At 43.7% G+C, this 24979-nt stretch overlaps 2 protein-coding genes across 4 annotated transcripts in view; both read right to left on the minus strand.

Annotated features, from left to right (window-relative positions):
• Positions 1-377: 377 nt before the first annotated feature.
• On the minus strand, positions 378-18632 carry srpk3 (SRSF protein kinase 3). Of its 2 annotated transcripts, none has more exons than XM_087834439.1 (17): positions 18130-18632; positions 17041-17134; positions 11507-12636; positions 11285-11393; positions 11109-11196; positions 10929-11016; positions 10022-10128; positions 9770-9935; positions 9397-9422; positions 6806-6898; positions 6662-6713; positions 6365-6583; positions 5285-5382; positions 5075-5182; positions 3022-3091; positions 2767-2859; positions 378-2599 (listed from the first exon to the last, which is right to left on the minus strand). In XM_087834439.1, exons 1-17 carry the CDS (start codon positions 18137-18139, stop codon positions 2415-2417), a joined length of 2736 nt encoding a protein of 911 aa, XP_087690565.1. In that variant the 5' UTR covers positions 18140-18632; the 3' UTR covers positions 378-2414. The 2 variants fall into 2 exon arrangements, with proteins under 2 accessions (XP_087690565.1, XP_087690564.1); XM_087834438.1 differs by having other exon boundaries at positions 17041-17137.
• Positions 18633-20637: 2005 nt separating this feature from the next.
• Positions 20638-24979, minus strand: part of plxnb3 (plexin B3) — a 105285-nt gene continuing 100943 nt past the window's right edge. For both annotated transcript variants that reach the window (XM_087834380.1, XM_087834381.1), the window contains one exon: positions 20638-24635. In XM_087834380.1, the coding sequence (XP_087690506.1) occupies positions 24531-24635 (105 nt within the window). In that variant the 3' untranslated portion in view covers positions 20638-24530. The remainder of the gene's footprint in view (positions 24636-24979) is intronic.

The following is a 24979-nucleotide window of genomic DNA, read 5'->3' on the forward strand; positions in this document are numbered from 1 at the left end:
AGCAGAGAGTCAACTGCAAATGCGTCTGCTCGAAATGCAAGCATTGTTTTGAGTGAACACGAGCAGCTTAGTCTACAGGCAGCTGTAGTTGAACTACTCACAGCAACTTCTGGCCCGTGTCTTTCTCTGCAACCAGTTACAGTTCTCACCAACCAGCTGGGGAATACACGTTTTTCCCTAAATAGGGAGGGGGTGGGGGGTCACTGATGGGTCACTGGGCCTGTGTGAGCGAGGCCTTAACCAGCCCACCACAGTTGGAATGTAATGCATCTGCAATTGGTGTTTTCCCAGGATCAGTTTCTGCCACAGGCACATCAGCAGCTAAATCCGGCTCTGACACAGAATCAGTCCCGGCTTCGTGTGCACTGATTTATGTGTTGAAAAACAGGCTCCCCTTCAATTTAAGGAGATACAGTGAAATAAGCAGATGTCTCTCGTCATCTCAGGAGGTTATAAAGCAGTGAGAACAGCTCCAATCAAAGGCGACGTCAGTTTCAGGTTTTTTTCTAATGACTGATTTTAAAAAGTCAGAATTAGCCATGAAATAATGAATGCATATAAAGGAGGTGATAACCCAGCATTTACTGCAAGTGATCAATAAAGCTTCAACTAAAAGTCAGGTGAGTGTTCGTTCATCTTTATTTTCACAGAATAAACATTCCACACTGACATGTAGAAAAAAAACCACCTTATTATATCAATGTGATGGGGAGGAGGGGGTGGGGTTATTTCAAGGCACTATTTATCATATGAACATAGAAAGAGGTGAGGGCAGGTGAACAGGGGAGGTCAGAGGTCATCAGAGGACAATTCGGTTTGACCTTCAGCTACAAAGATCAATACCATCGTCAATAATACTGTGGTCAGTGTGGGCGGGGTGAGTGGGTGGGGGTGAGTGGGTGGGTGGGGGTCAACCGTTGTCGGGAAGCTACAGTGTGCTCATCTAAACGAAAGTCATCAGGAAGATTCACGAGTCCTAGAAGTCTCTGATCAGTAATCAATAATCATCATCTCACAGGTTCAGCAGGAAGTGACAAAGTTAAATATGAACTCAGCAGAAATCAGAAATGCAGCCGAGTGACCGGGACAGAGAAAGTGCAGGAAGGAAACGTAAAACTCGCTCATTCGACAACCGAGCCAAAGGTCAGCAGAGGTGAGACGACTGAGGCTGAATCCAAATGTTTCCACCGTAAGGCTTCGTCAACACCGGCTAGGCTCATTTTAGCATTTCAGCATAGTTTTATATTTCATTAAAAAAGGCTGAAAGCAGTGGATTGCTTACAGAAAACTGCGCGAGGAAGAACAGCAACGGCAAAAGGTTCAGAGCAGAGACATCCTTGCTTTACTGAAAGTGACAGACGAGGATGAAGCAGGTTAGGACGTGAGCCCAGCTTTCATTTTCCCGTCATTTTTGTGACTAATAACAGATAAACTCTGGAGTAAAGTCGACACAAAGGTGTCAACGCAGCAAACGCACAAAACAAAAACCTCTCGCTCATCAAACGCCCTCGCACACTTCACTGGCACCGCGAGTGCTCGACGCGGCAGTGAGACGTTGACACTGAGATGTTTCACCGAACAGTGTCGTTCGCTTACAGTGAATGAAACGTAACTAATAAATATTAAAATTTACATTTTTTAAAAATTCTTAATATAAGGAACTTTGATGTGCTCTGATTCAGTTCATTTCCTTCTGCCGCAAACCAACACACTAAACATCATTTCCCATGCTCATTAACACTAAAACTATATTTAACGTCACAACACTACGCTAATATCCTCAAGCAAAGCCTGCAAAAATGCAGACTTTTGTGAGGTGTGCATAAAGAGATAAAAACGACTGCGAGCGGCTGATAAAAGTTATGAGCAGGACGGCCCAGATCGCTGACGTTTGACCTCGGGGAGGGCAAAAAACTCACCTCCGCACAGTCAAACTTAACACAGGAAGATCAAAAGGAGGAAGAGTACAGCTTATTTCGCGTCAGTGGACACATCAATAAAGACTGTGTGTTGGTTAAACTGGTCTTTAGAAACAGGCTGTGTTTACCGCTGCATCAGCTGTTCGGACTCAAGTCCACCTGACTCTTATTTAAACACAGGAAGTCCCAGAACAAGTCAGCAGGAGACGCAGGTTTAAGTTCGATGTAGAAAAAAGAGAAACTTGGAAGAACTGTGAAGTTTTCTATCAGAAATTATACTGAACGTATTAAAATACTCACATATGAGACGTGAGGACTCCGATTCAGTTTGGATCCAGCCTCAGCCAATCAATCAATCATCCAGTTACTTCAGGAATCAGCGCAGACACATGATCAACATAACAATTTCCCACATTATGTGAACTCGACAGACGCTTCCAACCCTCCCCGACCGCCGACTGTCTCTGCGTGCAGCCCCTGAGGCTGCGTGCGCATCTATGTCTGCAGCCACGGGTGCTGCAGGCACTCCGCCGCCGTCGCCCTCCGCTCAGGCTGCAGCTCCAACATGGTCAGCAGGAAGTCGCTGAACTGAGCCGCCTGGTCCAGTGGCCACTCGTACTTCTCCAGCAGAACCTCGAACAGACCCCACGGCTTCAGGTTGGAGATGTGACGCAGGTCGCCTGAGACAGGAAGAGGAAGAGTGAGGCATCTGGTTTTAAAAAACAACCAGGTTCACTGAATAAGGAGGACAGAAAAACTCCCAAGCTTTACCATCTGCAGCAACAAGAGTTCCAACTTTCCCCCCCTTTCTCTACAGTTTAGGATCACTGAAGGTAAACTGTCTCACCTCTCCTGCTGAAGTACTCTCTGGAGTACCTGCCAGACAAAGCGAAGGGCAAAGGAATCGGCCCGAGCAGCTCGATGATGTGAGCGATGTGATCTGAACACACAGTGAAAAGTCACACTGAGGTAGTGTAAACACAGTCAGTCTAACACTACAGTACTGTCTGTGTGTGTCTGTGTGTGTGTGTGTGTGTGTGTGTGTGGGGGCGGGGGGGGGGGGGGGGTACAGCTGAGTGTACTGCCAGCTGTGCAGTAGTACCTTCATCTCTGGTGTAGTCTTCTCCTGAATGGGGCTCGAACAGGTAATCTCCTGTTGCCAGCTCAAACGCCTGAAACACCAAAATCAATGATTCGTTTAGTCATGTGACCACTGACTGAATCACACACCAATAACTTGTCAGGAAAACACAGATGAAGGACGCACGGGTGGCACTGTGTACATTCACTGCATAGATCAGTGTACGCAAGGTAATCAGAAGGTCTGCTGCCTGCACCTATAAGAATACCAAGTGAATTTAAATTTGCCTAAAGCAAAACGTCTCAGGACCGAGCTCGCACTACAAATCTGTCTGGGAGACGCTTTGACCTGACAAATCGATTTACTCTGCCTTACAGAAACCTGGTTGCAGCCGGATGATTATGTTAGTTTAAACGAATCAACACCCCCGAGTCACTCTAACTACCAGAAACCTCGAAGCACAGGCCGAGGGGGAGGTGTGGCAGCAATTTTTCACACCAGCCTATTAATCAACCAAAGACCCAGACAGACTTAATTCATTTGAAAGCCTGATGCTTACCTCGTCCACCCCAGCTGTAAAACTCAGAAACCAGTCTTACTTGTTATCATCTATCGTCCACCTGGGCCTTACACAGAGTTTCTCTCTGATATCTCAGACTTTATATCTGATTTAGTTCTGAGCTCAGATAAAATAATTATTGTGGGTGATTTTAACATCCATGTAGATGCTAAAAATGACAGCCTCAACATGGCATTTAATCTGTTATTAGACTCAAATGGCTTCTCTCAAAATGTAAAAGAACCCACCCACCACTTGAATCACACTCTAGAATAGAAACTGAACATTTAAGTGTTTCCTGAAAACCCTCTCCTGTCTGATCATTTCCTGATAACATTTACATTTACAGTAATTGATTACACAGCAGTGGAGAGTAGACTTTATCAAAGTAGATGTCTTTCTGGTAAGAGAAAGGCTCTCCCTCCCATTTGTTCCTAGAGTATTTAAAAGTAGAATGGGAGGGAGAGCCTTCAGTTTTCAGGCCCCTCTTCTGTGGAACCAGCTTCCAGTTTGGATTCAGGAGACAGACACTATCTCTACTTTTAAGATTAGGCTTCAAACTTTCCTTTTTGCTAAAGACTATAGTTAGTGCTTGACCAGGTGACCCTGAACCCTCCCTTAGTTATGCTGCAATAGACGTAGGCTGCCGGGGATGCATTGAGTTTTTCCTTTCCAGTCACCTTTCTCACTCACTATGTGCTAACAGACCTCTCTGCATTGAATCATATATGTTATTGACCTCTGTCTCTCTTCCACAGCATGTCTTTTATCCTGTCTTCCTTCTCTCACCCCAACCGGTCGCAGCAGATGGCCCCGCCCCTCCCTGAGCCTGGTTCTGCCGGAGGTTTCTTCCTGTTAAAAGGGAGTTTTTCCTTCCCACTGTTGCCAAAGTGCTGCTCATAGGGGGTCATATGATTGTTGGGTTTTTCTCTGGATCTACTGTACAATATAAAGCGCCTTGAGGCAACTTTTGTTGTGATTTGGTGCTATATAAATAAAATTGAATTGAATTGACACCACCACACTAAATAGGAGACTTGCAAAATCCCTTCTGAGCATCAGTTTGTGCAGTGACAGCCAACACTCCCATTACTGTGTGACCCTCAAACCAGTCAGAATAACAGAAAAACACAGATCAGCAACTTTTACATGTTGCCAGATGGGTAGAAACTGCATTTCATAAACAATCTGTCAGATCAACCTTGAAACAAACAATCTTCATCAAATTATCCAGATCAGATGACTTTAATGGAAATGGGATCGTGCAGGGACCGTGTATAAAACACAGAGTTTAGGCTGCCTAATTTCACCAGAGTTGTTTCACACACCACTGCTCTCATCTCGTTTATTTTAGGGAATTGCTTTCGAAATAAAAGGCCTATTTATTTATACACAGGGACAATATTTAATAGCTACATACAACAATGGTCTGATGAATATGCTGTAACAGTCAGACTGGGGAAAATCCCGCATGTAAAGCATGTCTATGTATTTTGCACCAGTGAGTACGTGTACCATGCAGGCAGTGCTCCAGATGTCAGCCGGGGGTCCGTACTCTGCTCCAATCAGAACCTCCAGAGCTCTGTACTGTCTGGTCTGAATGTCCTCTGTGAAGTGTTTGTGCTGGAAAAGAGACATAAGACGGGAAAAGAGAGAGGAGCCGTCTGATTGGTCTGACGGGAAACTAAACGAGAGGAAGAGATGACCGTGAAAAAGGATTCTCACCACCCAGCATGCATTTCCCAGATCAGCGATCTTCACTCTGATCTTGTCTGCGTTCTGGGAATCCAGAGGACTCAGGACAAAGTCGGAGGCGCTGAATGCTGAAATTTAAAAAAAGAAAAATCAGTTAAACCTGATTGGTTTAACTGCTGTTTGTGTTAATGCAGCAGTTAGAAGGATTTGGCTAATTTGCAAACACTGAGTGAGGTGCTAGAAGAACTTCTGCTGGGTGGCTTCAGTGGTCACGTGGACAAACCTGGTGGTCCGGAGTGGTGGTGTTCTATTATTGGACTCGTAGTTTGCCCATAACACCATGTTTGAGCATTAGCATGTTCATCAGTTAGCAACAGGACATCCTAGGCTGCCACTCAATTCTAGATTTTCTGACTGCATCATCGGACCATCATCAGACTCTTTCAGCTGTTTGGATGAAGAGGAGCCAAACTGTCAAAAGATCACCACTCGGCGGCAAGTAGGATCATGAGGTGAGGGAGCATGTCTGGCATACTAAAGCATATAGCGAGGGTGGCGTGGGAGCGTTTGGCAGAGGTCCCAGTCCAGGAGATTTAAACTTTCATTTGGCAGAGATTACAGGACTCTGAGAGTATAAATGGGCCACGTTCCACCTCCAGTTCAGCGTTCCCTAACCAACCATTGAGCTGAAGAAGTTCCATCAAGTGTGGTTAGCTTATGCTGTGTACAGAACATATTTGGATAGAATTTTGGGGACAGTGGGCTGTCTGAATTGTTGAGTCTGAGGATCACTTTGATACAAGGAGTACAAATCAGCTTCCTCGAAAGATCTGTGGGAGGAGCTAAGAGTAGAGCAACTCCTTAGCTTCATCATCATATCATTGTAGGGGATGCCTCCCTGGGCTGGTCCTCAGTCCCCTGATCAGAACCTGCTCTTTATCCTAAAATCTGTAGAGTAACTTAGAGCAGTGTGGAAAGATAGTAGTGAAATATAAAACTGGAGGTCTTTCTAGGGAGAATGGGCCAAAAATCTCTCAGTTGCTACAAAAACAGACTACAAACGATGACTAAAGGCGAAGTATTAAATTGAAACGTGTGAGCGTGTCCAACCTTCTCGTCCACTCGAGTATCCGGACTGAGTAGAAAGTGCCGATTCAGACGTTGCTGACATCACTGAGCTGGAGAACCCTGATAGGCCAGAAGCGGGACTTGAGAACCGTCCGGGGGCATGGCCGTTACACCCATCCTCAAACCAAGAGCAGTTGGACTCTGGGCTGGTTTTGCTATTGGCTATAGAGCAGGACGTGTTGCCATTGACAACCAGAGAGCCTAAGAACAAAGAAACACCGTATTTATACTGTGTTGGACAACAAATTCCACTTCAGCCTTACTAACGGTCGCACTCACCGATACTGTCTGCATCCACAGCCTGCAGCACACCATCCTCTTCCTCCATCCTCTGAACACACAAACAGAAGAGTTAACCCTGCAGTACTGCTGGAGGACTAGTGCAACATGTTTCACAGTACTATTACTGCAGTACTACTGTACCTGTATATCAAACAGTCTCTCCTCTAACAACTTCTGCTGTCGCTTTGCTTTTCTTTTCAACTTCTTCTTCTTGTTTTTAGACAGTTTTCCGATCTGCGCGCACACAGGATGAGACAGGCAGCGGGACAGTGAAGCTTCAACAACAACAGTAACAATTTTATGTTTCTGTAATCAAGACGCTCAAACACACGCCTGTTGTTACTGACAACACACACCCATGCACACAGTTCCTTTTCTTGACTTTCGGCCAATCAGCTTGCAGTAGTTTACTACATCTGATAGCTGTACTACAAGGCAGGATCTGAGGCTGAGTGAGGTAACTTCAGGTTTGAACTCAGCTTTTCAGTGTCACAAACGCAGTTCTTATGGGAGAACAGCAGCAGGATAACTTATCCTGTTTGAGATACTTTAGAGCAGGAGTGGGAGAACTCCAGGCCTCGAAGGCCACTGTCCTGCAGGTTTTAGATATATCCCTGATCCAACACAGCTGATTCAAATGGCTAAATTACCTCCTCAACATGTCTGGTAATGAACTAATCATTTGATTCAGGTGTGTTGACCCAGGGTGAGATCTAAAACCTGCAGGACACCGGCCCTCGAGGCTGGAGTTCCCCACCTCTTCTTTGCAGGTATGCAGCACATATAATGCTCGCAGAAGGAGTTTCTCCAGTTTTTTGAGACCTAAATAATTTTTCATTCCTGATTAGCTTCAGTGAGAGATACAGACTCAGCAGAAGTAAAAACATAATTCCTGCCTAAATTTCTGTCCAACTGGCTGCAAGTAATCTTAGAGCCATTTTGCTCCATATAAAAACAGCAAACCCTTTTAGTTGCACACCAGCGTATTACCAGGTTGATTGTGAATGTTTTACCTACTTGTGGCTCCATAGTGCAAAAGGTCCCTGGTGTGAAGCTACCTGCTGTGGCGACCTCTCATGAATAAGGGAGCTTCTACATTTGTATATGCCTGCTCTCCCCTGCTCTCACATTTCAACACAAGCTGAAGAATAATTATTTTAAAAATGATCTTGCTGTGCCTCAGTGTTGGGACGGTGATACCGATCAGTCTAATAATTCACACAGTCTGATTTTTTTCTGGTTTTAACAGGACTGGTTCCAGGGCTTTCCAGTTTTACTGGCCACCAGTGTTGGTCAAGTTACTTGAAAAAAGTAATCAGTAACTAATTAAAAAAGTAATCCCATTACTTTACTAATTACTTATTTTCAAAAGTAATTATTACTTAGTTACTTAGTTACTTTTTAAAACACGATTTACAACCTGAATAGGTGATAAAGCGATAGATCTTTCAGCCCAATTCTACTTTTTCTGCATAATCCATCATACAAAATGTAATCAAATGGAAAAGTCTCTTTTTAAAACTTGTTTTGTTAGTTTTAATCTTTTAACTTTATGCATCAAGCAAAAATTTAATTATATGCAACATATTTTCTGCACATTCCAGCACATAAAATAAAATATTTTTTATGTTTACACTCAGTCTTTCAAATAGATGCAAGTAAAACACAGCAGAAAATAAATAAAGTCAAAGACTAGCGGTCCTGTTGCTCTATTTTCACCTGTAAAGCAGGAGTAGGGTAGGCGGAGGTTTACCCTGGTGCAGGTGTGCAGCGGTCAGTGGAAGAATCTGCGAGTTTCTCTGTGAGTTTCCCATTACGTCGTAGCTACTCGGTGCTTGCTCGGAAGTTTAGGGGTTTTTTTCGCTGCAAAAAGAAGTTTTCTTCCCACGCACAACGGACACTAATGTTTTTGTCACTTTTTATGGAATCAAACTCAAAGTAAGGTCAGTACTTCCACGCTTTAAACGCTGCACGCTCATACTCTCTCCGCACTCGATATATGATCCATTGTTGATCTGCACACAGCTGTTGTCACGAACGTCGCACTCGCTTACGTCACTGTCATGAGACATTCTCGCAAAAAAATCACGGTTTTAGTAACGCAGTAACGCAGCGTTCCTACGGGAAAGTAACGGTAATGTAATTACCTTTTTTCCAATAGTAATCCCTTACTTTACTCATTACTTGAAAAAAGTAATCGGATTACAGTAACGCTGGCCACTCACACCGTTTTACACTCACACATTAATACAGTGCTTTTTTACACTATACCTGCATATAAAAATATGCTAGTAGATCTTTCCATGTTTCCAGTCGACTACATACTGCCAAACAATTGCCACTGGAGTTTGTGGTGATTCTAACTAAACGTATCAAGCCGATAAGACTGCTTAGCCCGATTGATGATTTTAGGGTATTTGAAGCCAGATAAGGAAAAGATATCCTAGGTCAGGGGTGGCCAACTACAGGCCTTGAGAGCCGGTGTCCTGCAGGCTTTAGATCTCACCCTGGGTCATCACACCTGAATCAAATGATTAGTTCATTACCAGGCCTCTGGAGAACTTCAAGAAATGTTGAGGAGGTCATTTAGTCATTTAAATCAGCTGTGTTGGATCCAGGACACATCTAAAACCTGCAGGACACCGGCTCTGGAGGCCTGGAGTTGGCCACCCCTGACCTAGGTGTTTAGAGGTTGCACTTGAATACAGTAGGCATCACATCTGGACACTTACCTCTAGATCCCTGGGAGCCGTGCTAACTAGAGAGAGAGACACACAGGGACAGACAAACAGGGAGGAAACGGCAGAAACAGGAAGAAGAAAAGGAGGAAAACAGAGAGACAGGAGAAACAGTGCAGTTAGAGCTGTGTAAGAAAGGAGAAGGAGACGGCTCAGAAAGCAGACAGACAGGCAGGTAGATGTCTCTCTGGATGGAGTGGAAACCACAGCTCCCAGTAACTGTGTGTAACACGTCTTAGCATTAAACATTTCTATTTCTCACTTTGATTGGAAAACACTTGACAAAAGCTTCATTAGCAGGTTCCTAACACTTAATAAGAGACACTAACGCTTCCTAGTTCCGACCAATCACATAGCAGCTGATCACCTGATGATCCAGAAGGGGGTGGGGCTCCAGCTCTCTGCCAGACAGTAGCTTCAGCTGCCAATCTCCTGACGTAAACCTCATCAACCTCCAGCAGGATGTTCTCTGGTTTGATGTCAGTGTGGATGATCTTACACTTGGTGTGGAGGTAATCCAGACCCTGCAGCACCTGCAAGCGCACAGCCGAGTCCGGGCAGGTCAGCAAGTCCAAGCCACTGTATATATACTGTATAGATCTCTGTTTGCATGCGCTACCTGTCTGATGATGGCCTTGACACAGGCCAGAGGAAGTCCCATGTAGTTTGACTTGATGATCCACTTTAAGAGCTGGTGGCCCAAAACTTCCAGAACCATACAGACATCTGAGAACGGCTGAGGAAACTAACAGCCCACTCTTTCTAAAATTAATTATTAAACAGTACCACACAAGTACCAAGTCTACTTGGTAAAAACTAATGGAAAAACATAATCAGCTCCTTCGCGGATGGATCTGTCCTGCTCTGCAGCCTCGCTGAGCTTCGTATAGCGGCTCGCTAACCGGTTCTTCGTGTGCTGGTGAATCTCCAGAACAGAACCAGCAGATTTGCTTTGATATGATGTCGTCAGCCCGCGTAGATTTACACAACACCACCTTAAAATACCTCAACAAATATAAATATTCTTAATTGATAATAATCAGGAAAGTACAGCAAAGAGTTTAATTCATTCTCATTCTTCTTCTTCTCCTCGATTTCTGTAATCTGCCGACCTTAAGGGCGAAGAGGAAGGATTCCTGTTCACAACTGTGCAACGAAAGACCTGTGACTTTTCACATTTGCAGTAACAGGGCTCAGGATTGTGTCGATCCGAAACACTGTGGTGTATATCCACGGACAATGAAAGGATAACACAGGTCTTCATGTCTGTCCCACTGCAGGGCCAGACTGTGGCACAGCCGCTGAATGATTCAATGAATCACAACAACAGCGACTGGTCAGCTTTCCAGTATGAAAAAGCTACATGGGAAATGCTGAAGCTAGCTCCACAGCAGCGACTGAACTTTCAAATTACAAACAAGGGGGTCGTTTTTTATATTGACCACTAATTAGCATGTAGCGTCATTCTGAAAGACGGAAAAATAAATCTTTTAAAAAAGAAATTAGAAAACTTGGTTAAAGGATACGCACTCCATTGACTCCAGAGATCTTGAAGTCATCAATGAGCTGGACGATGGTTTCTCTGTAGGGGTCAGAGGGGTCGCTGTCTCTCACCTGGAGGGACAGACAGACTCAGACTGGTTACCTGAGCCACAGCCCACGTTGTTGCCGTGGTTTAGAGAAAGCATAAGAGTGCAAACACTCACACATCGCAGCAGTTTGATCTCGTCCAGGGCCGTCTCAGTGTAATGAGGAGCGCTCTTCACCACTTTCAGCGCCACAAAACGCTTCTTCCTGAATCAGACACACATTCAGATCATGTGACAACAGAAACTGTGCAAAAAGCCAACAAACTGTCTTCAAAACATCATGTGTGCCGTACTGCAGATCCCAGCAGAGCCAGACGGTGGAAAAGTGTCCCCAGCCTAGCTTCCTGACCACGTGGTACCTCCCGTTAAACAGATCGCCAATATCCACAGGGTAGTATCCACCTGGAGCGCATGGAAAGAAGAAACGAGAGCTTTTATTTGATTTTAAACCCACGTCAGATCTTTACTCTTGCAGGGATCCAGTATGAACAGAGGTTTCTCTGATAAATTCTCACCTTTACAGTAATCAGACGGGTCCTCCTGTTCCTCATCATCAGAGCCCAGCAGCTGGGCTGGGGGTGGGGTTAACTCTGGAGGGGGCGGGGTCATAGCTGGAGGAGGTGAGGTCAGCTGATGGGTTGCCGTTGGCATCACGGGAGGCAGGCTAATGGGAGGTCCCAGAGAGTCGAGAGAGCGCATGAAAGAGGGGGAGGAGGAGCAGAGGGGGGAGTACAGGTGGGAGGAGACACTGGACGTAAAGGTCACTGAGGTAAGCAGGTAAGGATCGGGTTGGGAGGGGCTTAATGGAGGAGTGGGAGGAGCTTTGGCAGGCGTAGCAGACACTGACGGGGACTTAGAGGCATTGTGGGTAACCGTGTGCGGTGAGGTAGGAGGCGATTTGTAGAGCTCCGTTTGACCGTCTGCTGTGACGGACTGAAGAGTTCTGTGAGGCGATCTGGAGGAATCCTGGGTATTATTACTCTGAGTAACAGTTGGCAGTGGTTGGCTGGGACTGTGAGGAGAATGTGGAGAAGCTGCAGGAGGTGACCGGCTGCAAAACTTGTAGCTGCTGAGGGTAGTTTGAGGAGGTACCAGGGGTTCCTCGGGGGAAATTATTGTGCCTAGAAATGGTGATGAGATCTGGAGGGGAGGTGGTGACGGTGTACGGGGAGCATTCAGCGCTGCGATTTCAGTGGTTAACGGGGGTGTTCGTATGGGCTCCTGCGGAGGTTCTTGGTGGGGTGCCGTGGTGGTTTCATAGGGATCTTCTGAACATGCTGAGGTGTTTTCATGTGGCGTGGTTACTTCTGGAGTGCTTCTGGGATCATCTGGAGATGTTGACATGTTTTCGTGTAGTGTGGTTGTGTCTGAAGCGCTTCTGGGATATTCTGGAGATTTTGATGCGCTTTTGTGCAGTATGGTTACTTCTGGAGTGCTTCTGGGATCTTCTGGAGATACTGACATGTTTTCGTGTAGTGTGGTTGTGTCTGGAGTGCTTCTGGGATCTTCTGGACATGCTAACGCGTTTCCATGCGGCGTGGTTGTGTCTGGAGTGCTTTCATGGGGTGGCAGAGCGGTCTGTGGGAGTGCTGTGGGTACCCTGCTGTCAGCATCCAGAGTCTGAAGGTTACAGAGGTCATCAGACCTGATGGTAAAAGAAAGTAGAGTATATTGAGTGGATTGAGAATACAGGGCAGAAAACTCCCAATAAAAATAAATAAATAAATAAAAAATAGAAAATTCATAATCGGCAAGAATTATGGGGACATTTTTTAGACATTTAGTTTGCTGACAAAAGTATTAAAGAAAAGGCAGCTACGTGAGCCCGATCAGGATTTCTCTTATTTATAAAATGTTTCATCCACCAAAAGTCAAAAATGGACAGTGACAAAAATCCTGCTTTTTAATTAGATTTTAAATTAAATGCCTTTGTGTCTCTCAAAGGGCTAAAAACACCAATAAATGCAGAGATTTCAGTTGAATAAAGTAACAAAGACTCTGTGTCTCATCATTATGCAGCTTTTATATACGACCAAGAGACCAGTCGTGCTTATGTGCAATCAAAAGGCACATTTTTAGCCAGGAAAACCCCAGTTGATAGAATAATAACAAAAATATTAATGATAATTTCACAGTGTTCAACCATGTGGAAAGATTAAAAGACTTCGAGAAGGGAGTAAGTCATGTGTAATGAGACTACTTCAAAGAAATTTGAAAAGCTCCTTTAAATCTGGGAGAAAATAAACCAACGAGGATGAACCTCAGTCGCTGAAATGTCACAAAGTTACTGGAAACGTTTCAGGAATATGAACTCTCAGACCACACGACAAATCAGGTGAAACCTCGTACACACAAAAAAGATGCGGACAGTAAAATATGAAGGTTGAAGGAGTCTTTTTGACATTTGGATGAAGATTTGGAGAAGTTTATTTTGTGCTTTTTGAAATGAAGCAGGTGTGTGTGTGTGTGTGTGTGTGTGTGTGTGCGTGTGTGTGTGTGCGTGTGTGTGTTTTGTTTGCTGGTGTACAAACTGCCGTGGGTGGAATCAGAGAAGCAGTTTGTTATGTTTGTTTATGTAAAAATAATTTGAAGAACTTTTGAAAACAAACAAACAAACAAACAAACAAAAAGACTAAACCCTTAGCTCTGTGGACTGGTACAAGCTCAGTAATTATCTCATTCTGGACACATAAACTGCAGAGATCAAATAACACAAACACACAGACAGACACAGACAGACACAGACAGACACACACAGAGCTGCTTTCTGTCATATCTGAGTCATGGACATTGTTGAAGTTTGCCCGAGCTGCACTGAAATAGACTGAAGTGCGCACGTGTGTGTGTGTGTGTGTGTGTGTGTGTGTGTGTGTGTGTGTGTGTGTGTGTGTGTGTGTGTGTGTGTGTGTGTGTTGTGGGATCATAATTCAGTCTCCGGTTCTATTATTGGATCTGAGTGTCTTCAGACTGAGACCAAACCTGTTTCTGTCAGCGGGACAGCAGCTAGCTTAGCAGGAAGCCTGCAGCAGGCTAGCTGCTGTTTCGCTGACATTTCGTGTGTCGTTATGTGACGAGCTGTTTATCGACAAGACTCACAGCTCAAAACTTTCACTGGAAATCTGTCAGTCATCATTCGTGGGCAGTTAAACTCAGTAAATACCCAGTCTGATTGAGTTAACTGTCACGTGTGTTGATGCCCTCACTTCGGTCTGGCAGGCAGCTCTTCAGTCATGGAAAATTAAAGGTCATTACTCAGCCAGCGCAATGCCAACCATGAACCATGAAAGGAGACATCTGCTTCGTCTTCACGTCTGTGTTACTGTTTCTTCAGTTACCTGAAAAACCAAAGCTACCAGCAAACTTTGGGAAACTTGAGCTTGTTCTCCATCACTCCAAATACTTCACATGGAAATCAGCACCTACTAATCAACTCATTTTCAATCAGACCCAGGTAGCAGATAGCAGATAGCAGGCTGGATGGCTCCACAGAGACTTTCCCTTCTGTGCACAAATAAAAACTTTGTTTGTCCCTGTCAAATATTTAAAATACTGCCAACCACCAGTGCTACCCCTCAGCCTCTGAGTAGACACACCTATGGGATCGATTTCTAAATGATACATCACCTTGTTATAGAGTTATTACATTCACAAGTTATTCAGAAAACTTGACCTCGAGTTCCAGATCACTGAGATTTGAACTCCTTCGAGATGTTTAGCAGATACACCTAAGGTGCTACTACGTCACCTCGTTTTTTAGTTATCACATTCACAAACTTGGGTATCATCACCGGCTGCCTGCCTGACGGTGACAACAACACCCCGTCAGCATTTTACGGCTCAGGAGTAAAAATACTAAACATTTGACGTGGTAGCTGTTCTTCAGTTTAAACCTGCAGAGGCATAAAGTCAAAGGTAAATGGTTGGGAGGTCATGTAAACGAGGCTCTGTGTAGTCTCCAAAACAGCCAGTGACTCGATAGCCTCAGTGTGAAACGGTAAAGTACTTTCACCTGCATTCTTTCTAATGACCAGCAGGGGTCGACTCATCAGAAGTCTCACTAAACACAACCGGATGTCCAGTTTGTAACATACGGTTCCATGATCAATGACAATGACTACCATACACTGTGAGTTATCAGTGAGTACCCCTGATAGCTACAAGTACTGCCTCTCAGCAGGCTTCCTGGAGTTGGCCAATCAGAAGAAAATGGGCTTTTGGGGAAGGTGGTCTTAAAGAGACAGGAGCTAAAAGACCACATTTAGACATGAGGACTGAGGGAGCTTCTTAAACTGCATAAACATAAACAGCTGGATATTAGCAGAACAGAAACACTCAGGTGCAGATGTTGCACTCATTTTGTTAGGGTCCGTGTCCACAGCGAGAGAGATTGTTGTTGCTAGGTTACAAAAACCATCTTCTTTAAATTTTTCTTCTCTATCATTAACTACAGTGTTGATACTGTAAGTCACGACCTTTCTTGAATTTAAGTGGTCGTGAGAGAGAGAGAGGTGCCAGTGAAGAGCACAGAAGTGTTCCCAGAGATGGACTAAGAGCACCGCGAGAGCAGAGCAGAGGGGAAAAAGAAAAAGAGTGTGCCGAGGCTGTTTTTGTGATGGATTTCAAATACCATCAACGCAGAGATTCAAAAGATTTATTTTCTGTAAAAAAAAACAAAACAAAACAAGAAAGAACAGATGACCAAAGAAAAACAGTCTGTGCACTCAGAGCTTTACTCTGGTACAGCTGATCTGCAGTTTTCTATATTTCTGCACAAAGATGTCATAGAGGTAGAAATAAGAACCATATTAACCAAATTCAATATAAATATTGGTCTTAGCTGTTGATTCATTTACATATCAATAAAAGGGAAACAATATTAACCTGTGCTTCAGTAACTGGTGCAAACCCATCGATGCTGCGATAACTACAACTAAACATAACTCTTGATTAGTCCTGCACACCGGCTTGCAGGAGTTTTTAGTCCAAACTTTAGCTCATGTAACTGACGTGAACGCCTCACACACTCGGTGTGTATGCTGATGCTTGTTTTCTTGGTGCATGATCGACTTTCTCCTATTTCAGGTTTCCTGAAATTATCCTTCGAAGTTTGCTGCCATGATTCAGAATTCAGAAAACAAGCCCAAACCATGATACTACTGCCACCATGTTTCACAGATGGGATTAGGTTCTTATGCTGAAATGCAGTGTTTCCCTTTTTCCAAAGTTCAACCTAAAAAGTTCTGTAACAGGCTCATCCACTTACAAAGCACTGCTCAAACAGCCTTCTGTTTCCTCCACATAATGTGACTTATGAACATTAACATTAACATGGGTTACGATAACCACACTTTGATAGATCTATGACCTGCAAGGGGAAAAGCGAGGATTACTCACACCTGATTGCAATCCCACTGAATAAAAAACATCTGATAACAAGTTCATCTTCAAATCTGCGGCTAATCCTTCAAACACTTTCACCTTCCCCTCACAGATAAATAATACTGAGTCATTTTCTGAAAATAAATCAACAACAAATTACAATATTTGCATTTTATCCATTTAGTTAGGTTATTTTTGTCTAGTTTTAGAACTTGTATAACGTCACTTTCATGCAGAAATAAAGAAAATCTGAAAAGGTTTCCCCACAGCTGAAGATGCTGGTTAAGTTCAGACAAGGGGAAAATGAACAGGTTGGTTCTAATGTGTTTCTGTGATATTAAAACATAATAGCACATGAAGCAATCTTGAACTTTAAAGTTACACAAATTAGAAAAAGTGAAAGCTCATTAAGACACCAGAGATGATTCTTTGATAAGATAAATGAGCTCAAACTTTTCAGAACTTGTTAATATGACGCGATCAGGAAATCAGATTAAGGAGTAAAAATCAATGCTCTAAATGAATGGAGGTGACACACAGGAAGTTAAAACCAATTTTCTTGGAGTGCACCCACATGCACTCACATTAAGACAGGCCTCTAAATTTAGCCTGTGAGTTTGTGTATGGGATAAGCAGCTGATCCAGTCTACAGTCTGTGCTGGTTTCTTACCGGTTCTCTTCGGCTCGGATTCTCCGGTGTTTCTTGCCTCTGCGGCGGTGTTTCTTGCCCGTGCCGGCAGGGTTTCCGGATCCGGCACCGACTGCTGCTGAGAGGAGGAACAACGTCTTTAAAATACATCATTAACATAAGGTTCAATCACATAACAAACACCATTAAAATGTGAAAATCCAGTGATGTGAGCCTTCCTGTTAAAAATAAAATCATCATAAATAAATAATCAAAATACTTTAAAATAACACTATCATAACTCTGATAAGTCTGTTTGATAAATATTAGATAATTTAGATAAGCATTATGTTATCAGCATTTTACAAAAAGTAATCTTTTGTATATTGTATAGTTTAAGTAAGATGTAAAACTGCCAGATTACATGTTACTGTTTATTCTGATGTTTGATACTAATTAATAAAATACAAGAAAACAGTACATAGCACACACACACATCACTGCTACAAATATCCAACACATTGTAACCAGCTGTCATGCATATATTCCCTAGATTCACGACAAAACAGTAGAACACAAACCAAACACCATTCATAAAATTCTTAAATTTGGGATCTTTAATAGTTGTGTAGCACCTACACAACTATTAAAACAGAAAACAGCACCGGATGATGGTAACCTGACACAACCCTACAGTACGGCCTGAAAACACATAACTCAAGATTGCACGTTTATGACCGAAAACTATAACTCCAAAGATCCTGTTCTCCATAACCCTGAACCCGGGATGGGGTGGTGTAGAGGCGACAATCATGAAATTCATTAGAGATTTGAGTTAATGAAGTGTCACCTGGAGGCTCAATCGTGTGCCGAATTTATCAGCAGACGTTTTTATTTAAATTGAGACTTAAGTCAGGTCGGTGAATTCGACAGTTATCTGATAAAGAGGCAAAACCGCTTAAATGCAACATTTTTCGAATGGAGTCTGGCATTGAAGTTGGCGGAACCCGAAACCCCAGTCCGTGTGTGTCACAGCCTGGTACCTCAAGCTGATGCGAGCTAGCTTAGCATGTTAGCGTTGACTCCAACTGTATCGAGCCGGAACACCGAACTAAATCCAGTCTACTTTACCTATCAGCATCTCGGCTCCCGGTCCCCAGTCCGAACCGGCCAGAGAGCGTCTATCCCGTCCGGACTGACGTGCTCTGACGGCTCTCGAGCGTCCTCGAACCGGTCGAGCTTCACAAAAAACAGCCGCTGGACTCCGTAAACAATGCGGCTGCAGGAGGTTCCGAAAGTCCAAAGATTAGATCGGGTCGAGGTGGATCCGCACGGTGCAGCGTGGTTACCACGAGCCGCTGGCCTGTCCGTTAGCCCGTTAGATAACAGCTGTCGGTCCGCTGTCAGTTAGCCTGTTAGCTCCGTTAGCTCCAGCTGCAGATCACCAGCTGGTCCTGCTGAATCCGCCCCGACCTGTTCGTCTCTGAGCCGGTCCAGAACCTGGTCCGCACGCTTTATTTGGGTGTGTTTAATTCGCTGTCTCGGTCTTGCCGTTCATGGACTCAACAGCTGCTGACAGCCTGACACCGGACACCGGGCTTTACGCATGCGCAGTGACCGGCCACGAGCTAAACTGGGAGCAGTGGCGCATCTAGAAGGTAATTTAGGGTGTCTGTGATAACAAAACAGCAACAACCCAGTGCAGCTTCTTATTGTTGATGTGCAAAAATGACGTCAGAGAAGTCAGAGGAAGTAAGCTGAATCTGCTGCTGATGCTGATGTTGGGTAACACCTGGGAGACCAGGATAGGATACATGTGTACATAGTTACTATTTCTATTTATTTATCAGTGTCTAAGTGTCCTTTAGCACGATGCTGCTTTCTCGTGGCATTCCTGTCAGTGGGTGAATGCGAGACACATTGTTAAGCACTTTGCAGGACTGCTGAGATTAAACGGTGGAATATATGCACAGCATTCACCGTTTAGGTTTAAGCCACAAAACTCCTTGGCTGTGGTTTCTGTTAAAATAGACCCTGTCGCAATGTTAGGCAAGCTTAGAAAGAATATCTGTCAGAAAGCTTTTCTTCTTCTTCTTGCTGTCAAAAAGTGCTGAAGGCAAACTTCTCCTATGTGTGCTGGGATGTTGTTAATTCACTATCTGTAATCACAGCGGGATGGCAGGCTTCATTTTCCTCCAGCATATGCTGCAGCAGAGCTGATGCTGAGGCAGATTCCAGATGCATTCATCAAGAACTTGAATATTGTGGAGTTTTGTGCACACAAAATGCTTACATTCATCAAAGGGCTTTCGTCATTTCTCACATTTTTTGTCTCATCGACGGGAAATTGATCTCTGTGAGCCATGCTCAAGTTCAAGAAGTGCATCTGGACGTCAGACGTGGTTTGCCAGGGGAGCTGTAATCCAGGATGCACATATAAGAGCCAACACACACACACAGCTGGAATATTAGCACAAGTATTTTTCTCTAGAAGTAGTTTCAAATATTTTTGATCAGTAAGGATGATCACACATTCTTACTGCCCTTTGTTTAACTGAAAGGAATCTTGTCACGTTGCCTTATTATGAATTTAAATAAAGGTTCAATATGAAATATTGTAATATATGTTACCATAATCTCCGCTACAAGTGAGATCATAAAAGCAGCTGTAATAAGGCAATAATATAACAATAAATGATGCACACTGCAGCTGTGCCAGATATTATTTCAATATGGAGAGATCATTCGGAAGAACTGAACAAAATCTATTGAGACAGAGAAATTAATTCATCTATTTGGCCACTGGACTCTGATGACCCATCACGGCAGGACCCCCGTAGTTTAGGTCCTGATGGTGGTGAAGATTAAGATGAAGGCTTGGGTGGAGTGAGTAACTCGGGTGAGGTGAAGATGGGAAGGAGAGTCTGAAAGGGAGAATGTATCTCAGTGCTCTTCATCAAAGCATGCAGAGTGGCGGCTGACTGGGTCAAAGAAGGCGGCAAGAAGATGACTGGACTGGTGTAATGATGAAATGATGATGAAAATGGTAGTGACTAGCAGCTAAAGATCCAGGAAAGCAAGCAGATGAGTTAATATTACAGATTGTTCTTATTGAACTTATGCATGAACTTCATATCTTATTTGAAAAGCTTGAAAATGAAGGAGATGAAGAAGGTTTCATGTTGTAAAAAGCCTGTTGTCCTGACTATTCTTTCCTTCTCTTTGGAGCAGAGGGAGACCAGAGGGCAAAACACAAACTACAGGAGAGAGAGAGAAGGCAAAAGTTTGTGACTTTTCCAACACCAACATCTCTGCTGCTGCTCATTTAATGGTCTGAAATCAAAATGGTTGATGCTATAAAGTGCGTCATGGGGCTGTGACAACCCTAGGAGCTAAAGAAAGGTGATTTATTACAATTCATTAAAAGATCCAAACATATTTTCTCACCTCTTCCGTCAAAAACATGATAAAAATAATCCAGAAGGAAAAATGTTTTATGCTACAGATCCAGAGGGCCTCGTTATCGCTCGCTAGCGCCCCCCAGGAAACAGAAAATCCAGACTTCTCATGATGATGTCGTGGAAAATGATGTCATCATGACATCAGAACTGAAGTTTGAGATGACACAGCACAGCTGAGAACTGTTAAAATTATAACTTTATTTTTACATGATACAAATTGTGTTTGGCCTCCTGCCTTTTCACAATAAAAGCACATTTCCATTGCAGACTGAATCATCATCATCATCATCATCATCCTCAGACAGGTATTTACAGGCACATTTACACACTGTTAGCAAACTGTACACAGTCAGTAGAAACAACTGATCCTGGAGTTCTTTTATACAAACCCTTAAAGTTTCTTTTATTTATTTTTTATTCCCTTATAGTAGAAAAAAAAAAAACCAATTTCGTAACAAACAGAGCTCAACCAATTAGAGCGGAGGATCAAACTGTACAGAGATCAGGTGACATGCGCATCATCACTGACAAGGCAGGTTTTAAGCCCCGCCCCTCACCTTTAAAACAAAAGAAAGAAAATTATACTGAAGAAGCACCATAAATCTGCATCTGCATCATCATCATCAACACACGCATGCAGAAATCTATTGTGACCGAAGAACTACAACTACGGGTCAAACACAGGCTCAAAAAGCACACAAGCAAAACACAGAGTCAGAAATAGAAGAAGAAGAAGAAAAGTCCAGCAGGAAGAACTGGGTCAGCAAAATCTGGTTCAGGTCTCTGGTTTGGTTCAGTTCAGTAGCAGGGACCATCATCAGAGTCCACCTGCTAGGTTCAGTCCAGCCAGAGGCCAAAAACACCGGGGACGCGCAACCAGTGTCGTCAACGCCATCCACAAAGACCAAGACGACACACTAACAGCTGGAACATCACGGCTGCCTTGAAGACCCAGCTGTGACGTCGAGCAGAATCCAAATATCCCGAGAGATGTCGACTCTTTAAACCGGGATCTGGAATTTACACGACCCTTTAATCCCGGTATGTGCAGTGAGTCCGGATCCTCGAGGGCTCCGACCGTTTTTGTGCTATAAACATTACAATACTGATGAGAACGAGAAAGCATCCACAGATTTAAAATGTGGCACTGGATGTGCACAGGCCAAGACCTGAAAGCTCTGTGGTTGGTGATTAAAACCACGCAGGGCATCAGCAGCATCCATCTACCCAGTAAAAGTGATACTGGTGAGATCCATGCACAGTAAAACCCACCCCATCCACAGCCTGTTCACCCTGCTGCCATCTGCCAAGCCATGCAGCGGATCCAGCGGTGCACCACCAGATTTCTTTCTTTTCTTCCTTTTTTTCTTTCCTCAGGCTGCGATGCTGCTGAATTCATCGTCCATCCTTTTTTCACTAGTAGCATGCAGCAGCTACGTCTACAATTTCCTTTTACCACCGTGTGTTGGGTAATGGTAATAAAAATGAGCCTTCGATCTCTTAAACTTCACTCATTAGATTCGGGCAGATGTAATATCAGAGCTGTAAACTAACACCTGTCACGTGTAGCTCAGCAGATCTAAAGTAGATGAAAACGGCTACCATAACAATGGCTGTGGCAGCAGCCGGTAACAACCGTGGCACGACACCCGGACCAGTGTTTCAAGTTACTCGTAGCTTCGTTCTTGAAGTACACTGCGTCCACCTAATGATAAAAAACATTTTTAACAGTTGCAACTCAGCGGAAATGCTGGGGGACATACACGCCAAGCAGAGAAAAACAGGAAGCTACAATCGCCGCAATCTGTGACCTGAAACAGCAGCCGAGCACAGCGTGGTACGTGCTGTTTGTGCTCAGGGTTTGTGGCTTTACTCTGTTGTGTTTGGTGGGGGTGGGTTCTTCTGGCATATTGTCAGGGTTTGTGTAAGTTGCTGTTGTTGTTTTTCCTTCCCTGGTTCAATACAAGTTAAGTATTTAAACTGATTTATTTTCCCAATTAGCAGGGGGACACATGATCAATAAGGCTGCTGTCAGAACAGACAGCGCCACCTAGCTGCAAGAGTGAAGGCACAGCTGGGATTAAATAAGTATAAATAGGACTTACAGTATGTACACACAATAAGTTAGTAACTAGCTAGCACACAGCCACTCTTTATCTCTTTATGTCGCTTACACAAACACACAGACACACACAAGCACACACACACACTCTTTAACTCCTCCCACAGATTTTAGATTGTTTTTTCAGCAGGTTCGACTTCAATGTTTCAGTTCAACATTCAGTGTGACTCCAGTCTCCGTCTCCACCACTGCCTCCTTTCACCTGCACAATACTGTCTAAATTAAGGACATCAGTCATTCGTAGGCTGGACTTTTGTTCAATTCCTTCAGTCCTAAGAAGCTCCAGCTGCACTCTGAGAAGCCTTCAATCACCTAAAATGCTCCAGCAAGCGTACGAGCAGGAACAGGGACCGAAACATGACAGAAAAGAGCTTCAAGGGTTCCTTTCAAGGAGAAAAGAGTTAAAAAGGTTCTTGCACACAATAGCCATAGTGACCTGCTTCTTAGCTTCATTATGGAGTTACAGGAAAACGGTTATGAACCCTTCTGTATAGACAACTCAAAAGGGGTTATTTATAACATTAAAATAATCTATGAACTTTAACAATTAGAAATAAAATGACATTAGAGCGCATATCCTTCAATGCACGTCAGCAATAGGCAGGTAGAGCAAGATAAAGACCAGCACAGGGCAGAGCAGGCATCAGTGAAGACATATCACTTTGAGATGCACCATGAAAGGTGAAGCTGGGCTGCAAAGCAGCTTGCACATCAAAGCAACTGCGGGCAGGCTGAAGCAGTTAAAACATGCTGAGCTACCAGCTGATGTGGGTGAGGACTGTGGCTGAAGTTTGCAATTGTGGTGTGTATGAGCATGCATGACACCCACCTGATTCATAACTACTTCTGTAAGTGGTAAAAGTACTTTTTCCTTTCAGCATATCAGAGCGGAGAGATGCTGCTGAACACATCTGGTGAAATCAAAAGGATTGTCTAGAGTGAGAGTTTCCTAAAATAGAAAGAGAAGTAGAGCCAGCTCCCACTTTGGCTTTGGGAAGCAGACACCCTGTTTACTTTGAAGACTAAGCTTCAAACTCTCACTCTTCTTAAAGCTAAAGTTCAGACTGGATCATTAGTCTGGGACAGTCTAGGAGAGGACTGTCACACTGGATCCTGTTACCACTGCAGTCCCTTCCTTGGAGTCAAAAAGATGTGGATTAAATTTGTTTTCATCTCTGACAAAGATCCTCACTTGGTCACATTCAGCACTCGCTGGTTTAGTTTCAAACTAAATCTAAAGCTGCGCTCATGCAAAACATATTGATGAAGCAGTCTGGACCCACACCTGTAACTGAGGAAGGCTGGAAGGACTGGGACCAGCAGGTCACTGTTAATGAGAAACTGGAGTCACGCTGAAACGTGGTTTAAATGCTCCCTGATTTTGGTTCTTTTATTGCGCTTCTTAAAACTCTGCCCAGATCGGCAACATCAGAGCTGCTGGTTTCAGTAGAAAAGGCGAAACTTACAAACAGCACGTCTGCGACCAGGAGCTCAATAATCAATACATGAGAATCTGAGTATTTCATTTGTGCTTTTTGACTCACAGACAGTAGAACAGCAGGGAACTCTGGGAAACATAGTGCAAGGCAGCAGGTGATGGTGATATTCCCTGATCTAATTGGTAAGATTGTCGTTCTCCACCATAGGCTGGTGTCAGTCGGCGTAATGCGGCTTCAGGTTTGGTTTAGGTTAGTTTAACTTTAGTTTCAGTGCTGCTGCTCTGTGAGGAAATCTAAAGACCTGGGATCTCCTGAGTCGGACTATAAAAGCTCATATATCCTGACACACACACACACACACACACACACACACAGATGCACACAGCAGGAAGACACAGTGCCACAGCAGTCCAGGCATTTCCACTGCTTCAGTCTTTGTAAAGATGTTTCTTATGATTCTTCATCCCCATCCTCCATCATCCTCCTCTCCTCATTTAAGATAAAAACACATCAGAGGTCCGTGACCTTGTTCTCCACCAAGGCGGCGACCTGCTGCAACCGATAGGCCAGCTGCATCTTCTGCCCTGAACTGTCCTCCTCCAGAGACATGATGATCTGAGCAGAAGACACAGTACAGAGAGGGGGACAAGTGCAGAAGTGTAAGATTAGTCTAGTGAGCTGCTAATAACCAAATACATGTTTGTTTCTTTTTTTGTAATCTGTCATTTTAACCACTGGATTGCAAAAATGCAATGTAATCTGAATACTTCATGATTTCTTCAGAAGAAAAGAGTGCACCTGTTACCAAGTATTTTATATATATACTACACTTTATGCACTGCAAATGTATATAAAACATTTGTAGTGCAATTAAAGTGCTAAGTGAGAACTTATAGGTGTTCACAGTAAATAAACTTTATACGAACTATTCAGACACAAACTGTTTTTTAATCAGAAGA

This window comes from Neolamprologus brichardi, chromosome 20 (assembly GCF_056152115.1).
Source record: "Neolamprologus brichardi isolate AB-2024 chromosome 20, ASM5615211v1, whole genome shotgun sequence".
Lineage (NCBI taxonomy): Eukaryota > Metazoa > Chordata > Actinopteri > Cichliformes > Cichlidae > Neolamprologus > Neolamprologus brichardi.